The 15,777-nt window shown below is 47.6% G+C and overlaps 1 protein-coding gene across 1 annotated transcript in view; it reads left to right on the forward strand.

Annotated features, from left to right (window-relative positions):
* Positions 1-15,777, forward strand: part of Alk (ALK receptor tyrosine kinase) — a 739,399-nt gene that overhangs the window by 638,546 nt on the left and 85,076 nt on the right. Inside the window, exon 10 of the mRNA XM_013354040.2 lies at positions 431-600. Coding sequence (XP_013209494.2) covers positions 431-600 — 170 coding nt within the window. The remainder of the gene's footprint in view (positions 1-430; positions 601-15,777) is intronic.

Consider the following 15,777-nt stretch of genomic DNA (forward strand, 5'->3'; position numbering starts at 1 on the left):
ATAAGACTTGCAATTATCAGAAGGAATACAAAAAAAATCTATTATACATAAATTGAAAGAAATTGAATGAAAAAAAATCCCCACATTAAGTCACATTGTGAGTTGAGTCCATGGGCAGAATCTTTGGCTGTGCTGAAGGAAGCTCACTGAAGAGCCCCACTGCTCCACGGCAGAGGTAGAACCTTGTGAAATTTGGGGTGATAGCATCAACTTCAGTTAGGCCTCAGAATTGCTCACTGGTGGTCCCGGCTCAGATCCTTGAACTTCAGCAGTGAACAAGAATAGGCAGTGGGCACCCTGCTGCCCTTGCTGGATCGAGTCTGGTGAGCCTCCAACAACGTTCTTTAAGCCTCATCAGAGAGCTCCAGGAAGGGTACTTGAGGGTTTCAATCAACACTAACATTTTAACTGATGCTTCTCTCCCTGACAGCTCCGCATGTCCTGGCTTATCCATGGGGCTTTAAGAGGAAATGTATCCCTGGTGCTGGTGGAGAACAAAACTGGGAAGGAACAAAGCCGAACGGTCTGGCATGTCGCCGCTGATGAGGGCTTGAGCCTGTGGCAGTGGACAGTATTGTCGCTCTTGGATGTGACTGATAGGTGAGTTCCTACCTGCCCCGCCTACTCCGCTTTACAAGTGATGAAGTAGGATGGTCTCACCCTTCCCATACCCTTTATCTAAGACATTTTCTTAGTTATTTTACTCATGGCTATGACAAAGCACCTGACAAAGGCAACCTGAAGAAGGGTTTGAGCTCAGAGTTTGGGGGTTTAAACCACCATAGTGGCCATAACTTGATAATAGCGTGAGGCAGCTGCTTACCTTGTATCCACAGTGAGGAAGCAGACAGCGACAAATGCTGGTTAGTGCTCAGCTGACGTTCTCCTTCTACTTCAGTCCGTGTAAATGGACAGGTTGAATGGTACTGTCCGCATTTAGATTAGATCTTCCAACCTCAGTTAACCCCATCTAAAAGTCTTTTTCACCGACATGCCCAGAGGTCTGTCTCCTAGGTGATGCTAGGTCCTGTCAAGTCGGTAATCAATATTAACCATCACAAGCGTGTACACACACAGGCTTGCACAATCCCCTGCCCATTACTGGGAGTGCGAGATTCTTCAAGAGATGTTGTGCTAATGAACACTCGTCTCCTGTGGCTCTCACCTGGCCTGATTAGCTTCCTCCAGGATTTGCCTGCGGAAAGAGCAGAAAATGAGGCACTCGAGCTCCTACCGGATAACATTCGGGTTTCATGTCTCCATGGCATTTCCTCTAGCTTGGTGGCTGTTGCCTTTCTTTCCCATTTGCCAGTTTCTTTTCCCTGATTAACAACAAAACCTTGGTAGGTGAGAAAGGGTTATCACTATCCCCTACCACTCTCTGAAAGAGGAGAAGCTGGGAAATCAAAGGAGTAAAATAGCCACAAGGTGGCTTCAGAACCAAGACCGAACCCAAAAGCTCTATTGCTTCCACCCCGGAGATGGGTTGACTAAGGTAGACGCCAGAGACTTCACTAAACAAAGATGAGCTTCTGCCGGGGACCCTGGTCCTCATTGAATTTGATTACTAATGACCTCTGTGACCTTGGACAAGATCCTGTGGTCCTTCGCACCCCAGTTTTTCCCCCTTCTGAATGGATAGGGTCAGGTGACAAGATCTTCACCTCCACATGGCACTGGATTGGAGCAGATGCCCGTGGAGTTCAGCTGCCCCTTGTCTTCCTAAGATGGCACTACCCTGCCACCTGCAGTCAGCCTGAAGCAAGCCGTGCTGGAGTAAAAATGACTTGGCACCACAGCAGTCCTGTGACACTCTACCGTGCTATGCTGAATGTTCCGTGGATGGCGCAGACATGGTCTACAGTAAAAGGCAGGGTGGGGTCATTTCTGCAAAGAGGACCGGAAGGGAAAACCGTTTGATATTGGCTAAACATCCTACTCTACTGTTAGGGGAAGCCTTCAGAACAGTCTTACCGAAGATACTCAAATTGCTGTTCTGGTGACCCCCACCTCTGAGATATGAGGACTAAAGACTCGAGGCAGGGTAGGGAGTGATGTGTGTTGTCATGAGACTTCCTAAGTGTGGGTCTGGGCTTTGAGTTCTTCTCCCAAACCTCACAATGTGCTGTTCCCTGCAGTTTCTAATGGGAGCTCTCCTGTTGTAGGGAGAAGCCTCCTCCCAACCCTGAGCAGCAACCACCCAACTCCTTCAGATGCGCGTGGCATGATGATCAAAACCCATGGATGTCCCCAGGCTCAATGTCCCTGGGACAAACATATTTAACTAAAGTGGAGGAAGACATGTGGGCGCTGCCTCCGTAGGCTGGTCTTTTATTCTTTGGAATTGTGGAGGGCGGGGGGGGGGGGGTCACACATGGGAATTGAAAACTCTCTGGAGATGCTGGAGCCCTCTCTCCTGGGAAATGTAGAATTAATTCCAACGAATCAAAGTGTTGTTTTTCCCCCTCTCTCCACAACCCAGCAAGCTCTCTCTTTCATGGCCATCCCAGGAATTTAAAGCAAGTGAAATGTTGACTCTGCTCGCTCCTTCCTTCTGAAGGTTCCTTTGAAAGAGACTTTGTTCCCAGCCTTCTTCTCCTGCCCCCACCCCACTCCCAGCTGAAGGCAGTTTAGCACACTGGTATTTCCATGCTATTTCCAATATTCATACCAAGACCAAAGTGTCCAGTGAGGGCTCAGACAAAACCCAGCTTGGTTCTAAATGCATTGTGACCTAATTCCTGCATAATTACGGGTTGGGGGGCGGGGTGTCTCCATTCACAAAGAACCTGTCAGTCATCAAGATGTTCGCAAAGCCAGAGGCAGTAGAGAGGCATGCCGCCTGGAGGCTTACAATGAGAAACCGTGGGTGAACCGACTGACTGTCACTTTCTAAAGCCTAACCAGACTGAGCGGTGACTGGAGGATAAAGCTGGGAGGGGAGCTCTGATGAGCGCGCATGCATGGGCTTTCGACGCAGACAGTCACTAGTTTTGCTGGTTGCATGACCTCGTCCCCGTTGACTGCACCTCCCGGAGCCTCATCTTCCCCTTCTGTAATCAGTCCATCTTCACCAGATTGTTATGGGAATAAGCGATATAATTATCTAAAGAATCTATGTCTAATAGTGTGTTAGAGCTTTCATCTCAGCATCATTTATTCCAGCCTTTCAGTGGCCGCGTATGGAATTTATTGAACAAACAGTGCAAACCCAGCCCCTGATCTTCCAGCAGAAGGCGTGTTGTGTAAAATAGAAACTTACAGTTGCCTCTTGGGTGTGGGGAAGAAAAGTGTTTGATGAGCTTCTTGGTCCGCACTAAAATGCTTAATCAGTAAAAACTACTAATAAGGAATATCATTAAAACTGACAACAGCTCCCTCTCACCCACACGGTGCCTCAGAAGAGGCGGGCATTGTCAGATCAGAAGTGATATCCAGTCGTATGAACCATAAAGGTGAGGTTCTTGCGACTATGTAAACCGTCAGTGTTTTGTTGGGTGCTAGTCTCTAATGGAGGGGCAGAAAGCACTGTCTTCTGCCTTCCTCCCAGGAGAGAGAGCTGTGGCTGCCTGGGTGCCATAGAGTGAAAAGGCAGAAGTCAGAGGGGGGTGGGGGGGAGAGAACTGGAAGAATACAATTAGGGAAAGAGAAACAGAGAGTGAGCGAAGGACAATGGTGAACCAGCTCCCTTCCCTAACCTGGGAGGTCGACCTTAATACTGTATATATGCATGTGTACCTGCAGCCTTCATCCCACGACACTCACTCCCACTGTTCAGCACCTTCCTCTTCAACAGCACCCTAATCCCAGACCTTGAAATCATTAGGAACTTTATCCCTATGCTTCCTCAGATCACCACTCCCAGCTTCTCCACCCTCTATGTGTTAGGAAGTATTCTATCAGCCCATAGTCTCTGGAGGCCATTGAGCAATCTTTCTAAATACAAATCCATTCTTTTCCCTGGCTTCCTTCTACCTTCTTTAACAAGGCCTTTATTTAAGTGTATGTGCATGTGTCCAGCCCCAACTTCAGCATCTCCTACCGTGCATTCCCCCTCTCTGCCCAAAACTCCTCTCCACTCAGTGGTACCATGCTATAAAATCTTTTACATCCAGGCTCTCCATCCTCCATTCCCTCCACATTAACATTCTTCCCTTGCCTTCCACGCCTTCCACAAACCACCCCACTTTCACTTTTTAAAGACGCCTTCCCTGAGTCCTGGGCTATCTGTGGCCCACTGTGTGTCCTTGTGGCTCGCGAGACATCCCTGTGCTTTCTTGTCACTTTATGATTTTTTTTTTAAATATTTGACTCAGCTCCCAAGGCAGAGTTCATGCGCCTATCTTATATGTCACTGATTTCAGAACCTAATACCATGCCTAGCATCTAGGACACTCCATTGGGCAGAATATGTATTGAGAAGAATCGAATATAGTGCCCAAGACCAGCTGAATGAACTATGAATTCACAACTCGCCCCTGGACTCTGTCCAGCACACCTCCTCTATTCAACCTATTCTAGCAAAACAGACAAAACCACTTTATAATAAATATGACCACAAAGTGTCCCATATATCAGAGCAGCAGCTGCAACCCGTCAGTAGAACCAAAACAGCATTTGTTACTCTTGTGACAGGGAACCCTCTTTAGAGACTCGCCCGGTGCCTGCACTCTCTTTGTCTGTGGTCACTGTCCTGTCAGAATCCTTTTATAAGAAAGACTTTGATCTTAATCGTGTGCCCTGGTGCCTGTGAGTGGGGAGTGAAAGCTGAGCACGGAGACCAAAGACTTGTGGTCAGATGGCTCCTACACAGGCTGTAATATCTCAGTGGCTGGGCCATGGGTGTAAAAGGCTGGCGGCTGGGAGCTGCACATCCTTGAGTGGTGTTTCTTCTGCTCATTCACAACTATGCAAAATGATAGAAGTGACATAATCACCTGTTATCATTATGAAATTACCATAATTCTACAACCAGACTGCAAAGAGTAACAAGGGCAGCTCCAAGGATGTTTAGAGCAGAGGCAACATCCCTAGACTAGAGATATGTCCTCTCAAGGTGATTTTGAAGGACAGCACCAATTCAAATGTGAGTTTGGTGAATGTTGAAGGGCCGTGTCATGGTTGGGCATCTACTTTGTGTAACTAGGGTTCCTCCCTTCATTCTCTCCCCGACTCTTCCCCCTCCTCAAATGTGGATGCCATTATTTCTGCTGAAATTAATTTTTGCCTTTCTTCAAAATGGAAGAAAAGCAAGTTCTCTCCCCTTGCTGTAACCTCCAGTCTTTTCCAGGGTTTTCCTCTCCGCAATCACCTATCTTCCTAAACCCGGTGTTCCCCAGCGCCCTAGGCTTTGACACGTTTCCAGAGCGGAGGCTGCTGCGCGGAGCTCATTACGAGATGGATCTGGAGACACCATGGATCAAATCGTGTCCTACAAATCACTGCAATCGTACAGTAAAATAGAAAGTGTGTAACTTATCACACCTGTGCACGCTCCTCTTCCCCAACACTGCCATTAGGAAGGCTTTTAGCTGTATGCTGTATACATAGTCTAACAAGAAAAAACGTTCCCTCTGGAGATATTTAGGTTTCCTGTTCCCTTTTGCATCCTTTGTCCTAAACGACAAGCGGGATGTTTCACAAATGCATCTTGTAAACGAGCTCAGTTAAACTGAGAGTTATGTCCCTGCGCCTTCATTCCAGATATGCCATAAAGACTCTCGCTCCCTAACCAACTTTTGGCTTTAGTCCACAACATCCCTATTTTACCCAGAAGTACCATGGATACCAATGGTCTCCCTCCGTGTACCATCTTTCTGCCCTCAGAAAAGCATTAATGGGGTACTTTCTTATTCTTGTCTATGTAAAGAAGTAGAGATGCCAGACACTGCAGATGATCCTGGGTTCCCAGGTATAGACATGACCTTGGAAATGTTGTATTTAGCTAGTATTTTATCAGAAATTGCATCAAGGCTTCCTGGTACAGCCATGGATGAATTTCAAACGCTGGTTAGAGCTAGCTTGGGTTGAGTACTTCCTGCTGGCCAATCACTGTAACAAGTACTTAACAAGCATTGTCTCCTTTCATCCTTCAAAGAGCCCCTTGGGGATGAAACTATAATTAACTCCCTTTATGTATGAGAAATCTGAGTGCGAAAGAGGTTAAATGATTTTCCCTTAACCCTTAGGCCAGTCTGCTCCCTAGACCCGGCCTGAGGAGATACAGCACAGAATTTGGAGAGAGGTGGGATACTGGGGACACATAGGCCTTGTGGCTGGCAAAATATCTGGGTTATTTTTAGACTGTATCTCTTACACATGTTAAGCTTGTTGTTCGTTTTTCCTTTGTTTCACCACCCCTTGACGTTCCCATGACAGTTTATTCCTAAAATCTTTACACAAGTTGGCTTCTGGTGTAAAGTACTCAGGTGCATGCATAAGTTTGAGTCCCTGGGACCTATGTTAAAACAAAAACAAAAACAAAGCCAAGCTAGGCTTGGTCGCACCTACTTTTGATTCCAGCACTCAGGAGGCAGAAGCAGGTGGATCTCTATGAGTTCAAGGCCAGCCTGGTCTACAGAGAGTTTCAGACTATCCAGGGTTACACAAAGAGACCCTATCTTTAAACAAAACAAAATAAACAAACAAACAAGCAACAACAACAATAACAGCCAGGCATTGCTGTGATCACAGCACTGGAGGCAGAAATAGGAAAACTCCTGGTCCATGCTGGCTAGTCACTATAGCCGAATCAGAAAGATGCAGGTTTGGTCGGAGATCTTATCTCATAATGTGGGAAATGATTGAGAAGGACATCAACTTCTAGTTTCCACTCATGTGCATCGGCACTCATAGCTACATGTGCACATGTGTGCACAAGTACACACACAAACGTTAGATATGTTCTAGATTGTCATAACCATTAGTGCAACAGAAACCAAAGCCAACTCTTCTTCTCCATGTTGTTCCTTGTCTGCCATATTAATCCCCATCACTGCCTCCTGATTTCAACCCAGAATACTCTGCCTATTTTCTTTACTTCCCGCCTCCAGTGGGGACAGCATCACCCAAAGAGGATGCCTCCCCCTTCCTTTCCTGGCCATTGTGCCTCCTTCCGTGCTTTTTCAAGTCATCATGTCATCATTCTAGATGCCTTTGTCTGTCCCCATACCATCTGCTCCCACTCCAAAACCAAGCATAGATTTTGACAAGGATTTCTAATTGCAAATATTTTAATGTACCATATCTAACAAAGGCATAAAAGTTAAAGACATTTGCTATACATTTCATGAAGCCCCTCCCTGTGGTTAGGAATAAGCTTCAATGCCAGGAGGACACTGAGGAAACCCAGCCCTAAAACTGTACACCAGGTGGAACAGAAACCTCTTTAGCCACCAGGGGGACACAGCAGAGGGGACTGGCTCTGTGTCCCTCCTCTCCTGCCTGCCCCTCCTTCAAATTCCTGATTATTACTATTTTGCCTCTAGTGTAGACCCTCCCCAGAAGAGAGGCATGCAGAATAGAGGAAAGGCATGTCTCCAAGCAAAGCCCCACAAGCCAGCATGGATTGTTCTCTGCTAGGAAGGCTGCTGTGACTAAGGCTCTTGTATCCCCTTATCGTTTACCCACAACCACCCTGCACCTCCATCCAGGGGGCTATACCCTCTCCCAACACAGGATGCTCGCTCAGGTCCACAACACTGGGCTGCTAGGATACACTTTCAGATGAGAAGATTGGGTTCCAAGGTCCCACAGGTCCCCAAACATAGCAGCTTCTCAATGGAGGTCTCACTTCCATCCCCTACTTAGCCAGACATGATCCTATGAATCTTCTCGGGATGAAATGGTACCAACCTTCATCTTTACCCAAGCTTTGTGTATTTATTGTTCAACCAGTATTTTCTGCCTATCTAGTGTTGGCTGATGGTCCCCTATAGATGTTCTGGAACAGCTTAGCTTTCAAGGAAGGCTGTCTCACAGGGTCTGGCCAGGAAAGCAGTTGTCTGGGTGTGCGGAGGAGGGAGATTGTGAATCCAGAGCAGCATGGATGCTAATAAAACTGCCAGAGGGCCTTTCTTCCCAACAGACACCTCTCTAGGTGCTAGGCAGGGCCCTCTCTCTGCCAGCCATGCCACAGTGAGGGTTTCTCAGAAGCTGTGGTCCAGTGAGATTAAATAATGATCCAGAGTCACACATTAAGGAAGAACACAAACCAGGGGTTCTCTTCCAGTCAACAGTCCATGTAGGGACAGCCTAGAGAACCCCACAGACTCCAGAGAAGAAGTAAGGAAGGGCTACTCACAGGTTCATCCTGAGGTGAGCCCACATATGCAAGAAACATTAGAGAAAACTCAGTTCTCCCGATAGGTGGGTCAGGGCTGCAACAGCCGGAGCTTCAAACACGCTGTTGACAACATCAGCCTGAGTCAGGACCCTAAGCCTAGAGAAAACCATTGATAAATTATATCACTAAGCCTAACAAGCCTTCACCCAAAGGGGCTCAAATCCTTACACACACACACACACACACACACACACACACACACACACACACACACACACACATCTTCATTCCCAAAGCCCACAAAGGATGAGGGATAAATCCTTTGGCTTCATTGACAGTCTTCAAAGCGAGGGCTCTTGGCAAGGAAGAGTCCCACTCCTTCTGCCTTTGTCTTGTGCTTCTTGGAGGGCTGAAGAGAACCTCACTGGGCCGTGTGCATGTGGGCCCGCAAGCTCTCGTTTTCTCCAAGAGAAGCCGCGGAACAGTTCGTACAGAGACACACAGGAAGTGAAGGAGTTTGTGCTTCAGAATCCAGCTTCTCTCAAATGTCTGCTACCAGAGTCAGGAACTGAATTCTGGGATCTTGAGGATCAGAGGCAGCAGTGTTTTCTTACAGAAGAAGCTGCGATTACAGAACCAGGTTATGGAGTCCATGCCTGAGCCACCTGGAGGCCCTGTAGAGAGCTTGTCAGCCATGAGGAGGTCAGCCAGCACCTACACGACCTAGTCATTCAGAATTCTAGAAAATGACTGGCCTGGTGGAGCAAGCTGAATGTGGCCTGGGTGGAACCAGGCAGCCACGCAGGTCATCCAGACAAGGGTTTAGGCCTATGATCAACACACAGGTAAAAAGTTAAGGACAAGAGGAGGGCCCAAGCTTCCAGTATGAGTCCAGAGCCTTGTGTACAGCACACAGCCATAGAAACTGTACTAGAATATTTTCCCTCAATGCACCCTGCCTGGCTCACCAGGGTGCCCCTGGTCCTACGATGGTGCCAGAGTGTGTTGTGAGCGAAAGGCTTCAGCTAAAAGAGAAAGGTCATGTGGTCTCTTGCAGCCAGCAAAGGACAGAATCTACCCATCACCACAAGGAGCAGGCTAGACACCCACCCACCTGTGCCAGGAGTACAGAACAAATCCTGAGTGCCTTAGCAGTAACCCAGCTGCGTGGATTGTAATAACAGTACATCTTCCATAAGTAGAGTGCTATGTAAATAAAATGCATTCTTTCTCATGTACAATCAAACATGGGTGTACTTGGTGAGTTCGGGAACCCACACCCCTTCTACTTGTGGTCCTGACCTTTTCTCCAGCCTTGGAATCCTTCACATTCAACTAACCCGTAGAGAAGAGAGCATGGAAAGAGACACTTAAAGGGTTTCATGTGTTATTACTTCTCGCTTTCCGTTGACTAGAATTCAGACTTCAAGGATGCTGGGAAATGTAGTCTATCTGTGTGCCCACATAAAAGAGAAGTTCAAGCAGGAGGAGGTGGTGGCAGAAGAGGAGGAGAGGAAGAAGAAGGAGAAAGAAGAGAAGAAGGAGGAGGAGAAATACCGCTCCCATCTGGGGGCATCTATCAGAGTGTCACTTGAGAGTACAGCTCCCTCATTAGCTGCTCTGGGCGCTGCTCAGCCAGCATCTCCACAAGCTTCATAATTCAAAGCTGAAATCAATTCCAGGATCTATTCTGAGGTGTGGATGTCTCGTTCCCAAAATTTTATGATGCAGCGAAGCCTTAATTTCTGGCAGAAATCATCCCAGAATTTCTCTCACCAAACTTCCTCTTTTCTAAAAATAAATAAATAAAACATAAAAAAGAAGAAAAGAAGAAAGAGAGAATAGGCAGGAAGAGCGTACTTTGAAATGGCTCGAGGCTGCCAGGAAAGCTTCAGACCCACACATCTGAGTGTTACTATATGCCAGAAAACTCTCTTCCCAGCTGCCACCAAGAAAATCCCTGTGCCCCACACATGAGAGATTGATTAGAAGACCACCTTTTAGGCTTGGAACCCCTACCTTCAAGAGGTTCCCCAAATGCTTCTGCTGTGTAACTGTATTTGGAAGACAGACGGACAATAAAATGACAGCTCCAAGTCTCTTGTGGGCCAGGTGGAGAACCCGGAAGTATCTGGAGACTTATCACTGACTGTCAAAGTGTCAACAGTCATATGCTAAGTTCCTGCCATGCATATGGCCAGCCTTTTGCGAAGTCAGAATCTGAACGGCCTTGAGAACATGTGCGCGCAGAGGCAGCCTAGCCCACTAGCTCCCAAGAACTCCCAAGAACTCCCAGAATTCCAGGAGTCAGAGCCACTTGAATGGGAGAGATGTACTAACTGGCCAGTCCCCAAGAAAAAAACAGACCTTAGAGAAATGAGAGTCACGGTCACTAATTCCAGAGGCAGCATCAGGACAAGCAGAGGTCCAAAGACAGGGATGTTTCCCTGTTGTTTCTGGGATGTGTTGGGACTGTGGGTAGCCAGCTTGAAGGAGAGGGGATGGATGGTATGAGTCCATGTGCTTTGAACTGTGAGTGTAGATAACAGCACTACAAAGCCCAATGGTGCTCACTGGAGCCTTGAGTCTGATGGGGACTCCCAAGGAAAACCAACTGTGGAAAGAAATGATCAGAGCTTCAAAGTGGAACTCCGAGAGGAGGAGTCGGGGAGCCATTAAAGCAGAGGCCCTAGCTTCTGCTGCCTTCCGAAGGTTGCTCAGGAACAGGTTTGGTGCTCCTCTCTGAGAAGAAGGGAACTGTGGCTGATGGCTCAGCATGCCTCCTGCACCAAACCAAACACTCGTAACTCTAGAAGATCTGGCCCTGTTTCCCGTCTCAGAAAATATCTCAGATCACTGGAGCAAGGAGTAGATTAGTAATTCTGAGCTCTAAATCCCATTCCTAATGGTGATTTACTGTGACATTTGGGACAAGCTGTTGCTTTTGATTGTTCAGTTTCCACAAGCAGGGGTGCAGAGCACTGAGGCAGATCAGGCCCGTGAGCCTAGCTTACGAGGCGGTTGTTCGGAATGGCACGATGTGACCTTTTTTACAATAACTGATGCTCAGATCTGCTCAACATTTTCTTGGAAGCATTCACAGCTCAGTTTACAAGGCAACAGATGTGTGTGTGTGTGTGTGTGTGTGTGTGTGTGTGTGTGTGTGTGTGTGTGTGTTTCGTGACTCTTAATGCTTGCAAAAATGTTCTCAGCCCTTCTCCCCCTAGGCATAAAGTCTGGAATCTAGGGAATAATTGAGCTTCTAATACTTGGAGCAAAGCAGAATCCAACTAAACATATTTTGTCCCCACTAGGAGCCCCACAGACATCACTTCTACCCCCACTTTCAAGCAAATGATTTACACATCTTCATTGCCACATGAGTCCCGGACCCACATTGCCATCTGCCTGATTGGCATCGTGTGACATCACAGTATGACTCCCCATGCACCTCTGTCCATGGCTCTGCCACTCTCCTAGACATTCATTCCTCCGAAGTCTCCCTATTTTCTCTCTCACCAGTCACAATGGGCATGCTCCCTGGCTTGAGTAGGCGTTAGTTCTGGAGGGGGTCAAAGCTAAAAGGAAGTTCAGAAGTCCCATGGTTATTGAATAATATAAATTACACAATGTTCAAACTCTTTATGACAAGGTCGATGCTCTATGCTCCTGGCTGCAGACACGGGCATCTGACTCACAACATGGGCTCGGATGATCTTTGCTCCAAGGCAAAGGATGATGTGTAGAATTTGTCATGCTGTCCAAGGAAGCACAGATTTATGGTTAAAACAGAATATGAAACAGAAACAGTGAGGCACCATCTCTCATCCTAGAGAAAGGCAGGGTGAAAATACTACTATAAAGTGTACTTATAAAGTCCTCATGATTTGCCCGGGGTCCCACCAAGTTGGTAGCCCTGCCCTACCAACTTTACAGTGTTTTAGAATTCACTTCCCCCCAAGCAAAGAAGGCTACCAATCCACCTCCATCAAGATGTTCTCAGGGATGAAGAAAATTAAAGTCACCCTTTTCATAGGTCCTTTCATTGTTCAAAGGCTGACATATATGGGTATCATCTCGGCCCTCAAAGTCACAAGCCAACAGACAGAAATAGAGCAGTCACCATGCCTGCATGTCCTGATAGGTGTAGACAGTCCAGGCTCTGAGAAGAGTGGGTTTGGTGCCTTCTAACCTAGATAGTCTTCCACGGCCTCGGTTTTCGCTAAGGGCTGGTTGAACAGTGGAAGGTGCATGGTCCTAGATGAGATTCAATGAGCTAGAGGGTTCGACAACAGATGACAGAACATGTGACCTGGAAATGAGAGGCCTGCTCTTTCCTAGTACATAACTAACTGTCCAAGGTAAATGATGCCCCCAAGAGATCCCCAACCTTCTTCATAGCCTTTGGACAATTCTTACATGCATGTCTCTGCATGTGAGTGAGTATACAAGTTGGGGTGGGGTGAGTGGGGTGAGTGGGTGTTCTCATGTTCTCTATGTCTGTTTCCTCCTCCCCCCTCTTCTCCTCCTTCTCCTCTTTCGCCTCTTCTTCTCTACCTCACTCTCTCTCCCCCCTTAACTTCTTTTCTCATTCTGCTCCCACCGAGGACTTAGCACAGTAAAGCCTGTGGACCAGGCATTTTTGTCTGTAACCACCTCCCCTGCTGGGCCAAAGTTCCATAAAGCAAGACCCCCTATCCTTTGCTTTCTCCTTTTCATTCTGTTCCCACACACTAGGATCCCAGAGCTATGACACAGATTGAGGGAATGAGATAGCAAAGAAGGAACATACAGGAGATTATTTTCTACCTGGTTTCTTCCTTTCAAGAATCCTTCATGCCAGTCCCTAAGAAGTGAGCACAGAAAGCTTATGCTTAAGGGTGGGGAGAAGGCTCACTGGGTAAGAACCCTTGCTGTACACTTGCTGAGGACCCATCTTGAGTCTCTCATGCCCATGTAAAGCACTGAACACGGCAACACCCTCCTGTAACCAGCACTAGGGAGGGCAGATGAGATCAGAGAATCTGGAGCTTGCTGGTCACCAGCCTAACTCCGGGTTCAGCAAGAGACCCTTTCTCAAGGGAGAACGGTAGAACATGGTGTCTGATGTCTTTCCCTGGCCTCCACAAGTGCACACATACATGCGTACTCCATCCAAACGAAAATAAAAATAAGCAAGGGAAAGTCAATGATCGGAAGCCTTGACCTGCTGGCATGGAAGGGTTCTTATGATTCTCCATGCAGTTTATATCAAGATTTATATTCTCTCCTCTTTCCCCAAGGTCCCCCCACCACAACCAGCCTCATTGTTAAAGAAAGAGCTCACTTGCACTTGGCAGCCCTGGAAACTCTGTATTGACTTTTCTCCTGTTCTTGGTGTTATGCCCAGAGGAGAAACCGAGTCTCGATGTGGTAGATTACCCTGGAGAATCGGGCCACATGGGATGGGGAAATACTGCCTGCCACTTAGCCTGACCTTCAGCGTGGCCTCTTTCCAGGCACAAATGCTCACAGCATCTGTACACATGTCCAGCCCCTGACTGTTCTGATCCAGCCAGGGCTGATCCTGAGAACCCAAAGCCGCCCCTCCAGCCCAGCCCCTCCTCTGCAGCCTGTAACTGAAGTCAATTATGCAGATAATAGGAGGGATGTGGCAGAGTTTTCCATCGCAGACGTTATTCTAATAGACATGCACACCACAACCCCAGCCTTGCGACAGTCCATTTCAGAAGACTTTTACTGCGCAAATCAACTGAGCAATAAGAAATGGGAGAAAGTGGTTTTCTCTCGGCAGCATCTGCCAGTCCTGTCCTAAGCAGCCAGATCCCAGACAAGCCCCAGCTGTAAAAATGGACCCCCCTTTTTTTCAGATCCGACTAAATGGGCAGGGAAGGAGTCTGAGCTACGGTACCCATCCATCACACGCCTCTTACACCATCCGGCTTTCTTTGCCTCTCTCACCAAAGCCTTGTTATTCCCTCGGTCTACATTCAGGCACACAACCTTTTTGTCAGCTACTTAGAATCATTAAGTGAACTTAATTAGGTTTGTCAATCCCTGAGGCTGGGAGGATGGCGAGTAAGGCCTCATATTCACTGCCCATTAACAGTCTGTTGCCTGAAAGAGACGGTGTATTTTCCAGGCTGTGCGTGAGCAGCATCCACACATCCTCGGCAAGGATCTGCCCGGTGAGTTCAGAGAGCACCCACTTCCAGAGCTGCCTCCTGGAAACCTGGCCAGGGGCCCAAAGTATCACCTCCCAGAATCCCCCTGGGCTAATTTTCAACAGGCTGTCTGTAAAGCTTACACAAGAAAGAAAGGTGGGTGCATTCTTATGCAAAAACAGGCTTGAGCCAAGATCTCTAGCCAAAGCTGGTTTAGACAGGGAAAAGAAGGAAAGAAAGAAAGAAAGAAAGAAAGAAAGAAAGAAAGAAAGAAAGAAAGGAAGGAAGGAAGGAAGGAAGAAAGAAAGAAAGAAAGAAAGAAAGAAAGAAAGAAAGAAAGAAAGAAAGAAAGAAAGAAAACCAGCACCAACTCCAGCATTCACAAATCTATTTTGGAGAAACAGAAAGAACCAAGCAGATCAATAGTTACAGTTACGGGGATGGCAGCCAGCTCTACACAGCCAAAGAAAGGAGAGTCCCACCTGCCAGACTCTCAGATAGCAGGAGGAGCCCCAAATGTTTACTCTACCTTTTCCTTAACCAGATGCCCTACTTGAGAGGGGGAAGTGTCTTCTAGCTGTGGAGATAACACTTCCCTCACTATCAAGAGTGAAAGTGTTGGGGCAGGGGAAACTGGCATGTGTGTTAGTCTGTTGTGGTTTTAGCAATAATACGCCATGGCCCTTGCTACCCATCGGTCCTAGAATGTTCTACCTGTGCATAAGAGTAAGTGCTAGAACCTAAGGCCCGAGGCCACGGCTCACTCTGAGAAATGACCTGGCATCTGTATCTTTGGGAAACTGGCCATAAAAGATTAGTGGGACTGGGTAAACTCAGAACCCCCAAGAAAATCTTGCCCATATCCAACTGGGAGAGGCTATGAGAGCCTCTTCTTCTGAGGTTCTGCTGAAGGCACTCAACCAGACAGCATCCAAAGAATCCTAAAGCACAGCTGGCCCACCTCGTCTCGTGGCCAGCTCCCTCCTAGACGATGAACTCCGCATGTTCGCGCTCTTCCACGTTCTTTGCTCACCACCTGCTATTCCCACGTTCGGTCCACTTCCCCTCCGTCCTGCCATACCTGTTTACCTCCGTCTGACCTTCGTCTACCCTGGTCCCACCTGCCCCTTACTGAGTCTCTAGAGTGGACAGAAGCAGCATCACACGTGCTCATGGTGTCATCTGACAGGGTCTTCCCTGCCTGTCCTGAGTGCTCCCCCGACACAAAATATGGGCAATTCCCACCATCAACTGAATGTGCCAACATCTTGCGGAATGCTTTAGAGACTCATATATAAAACCCCTGCAGCCCCAGCTTGTATCTCCCAT

Source organism: Microtus ochrogaster, unplaced genomic scaffold, assembly GCF_000317375.1.
Source record: "Microtus ochrogaster isolate Prairie Vole_2 unplaced genomic scaffold, MicOch1.0 UNK26, whole genome shotgun sequence".
NCBI classification, from domain to species: Eukaryota; Metazoa; Chordata; class Mammalia; order Rodentia; family Cricetidae; genus Microtus; species Microtus ochrogaster.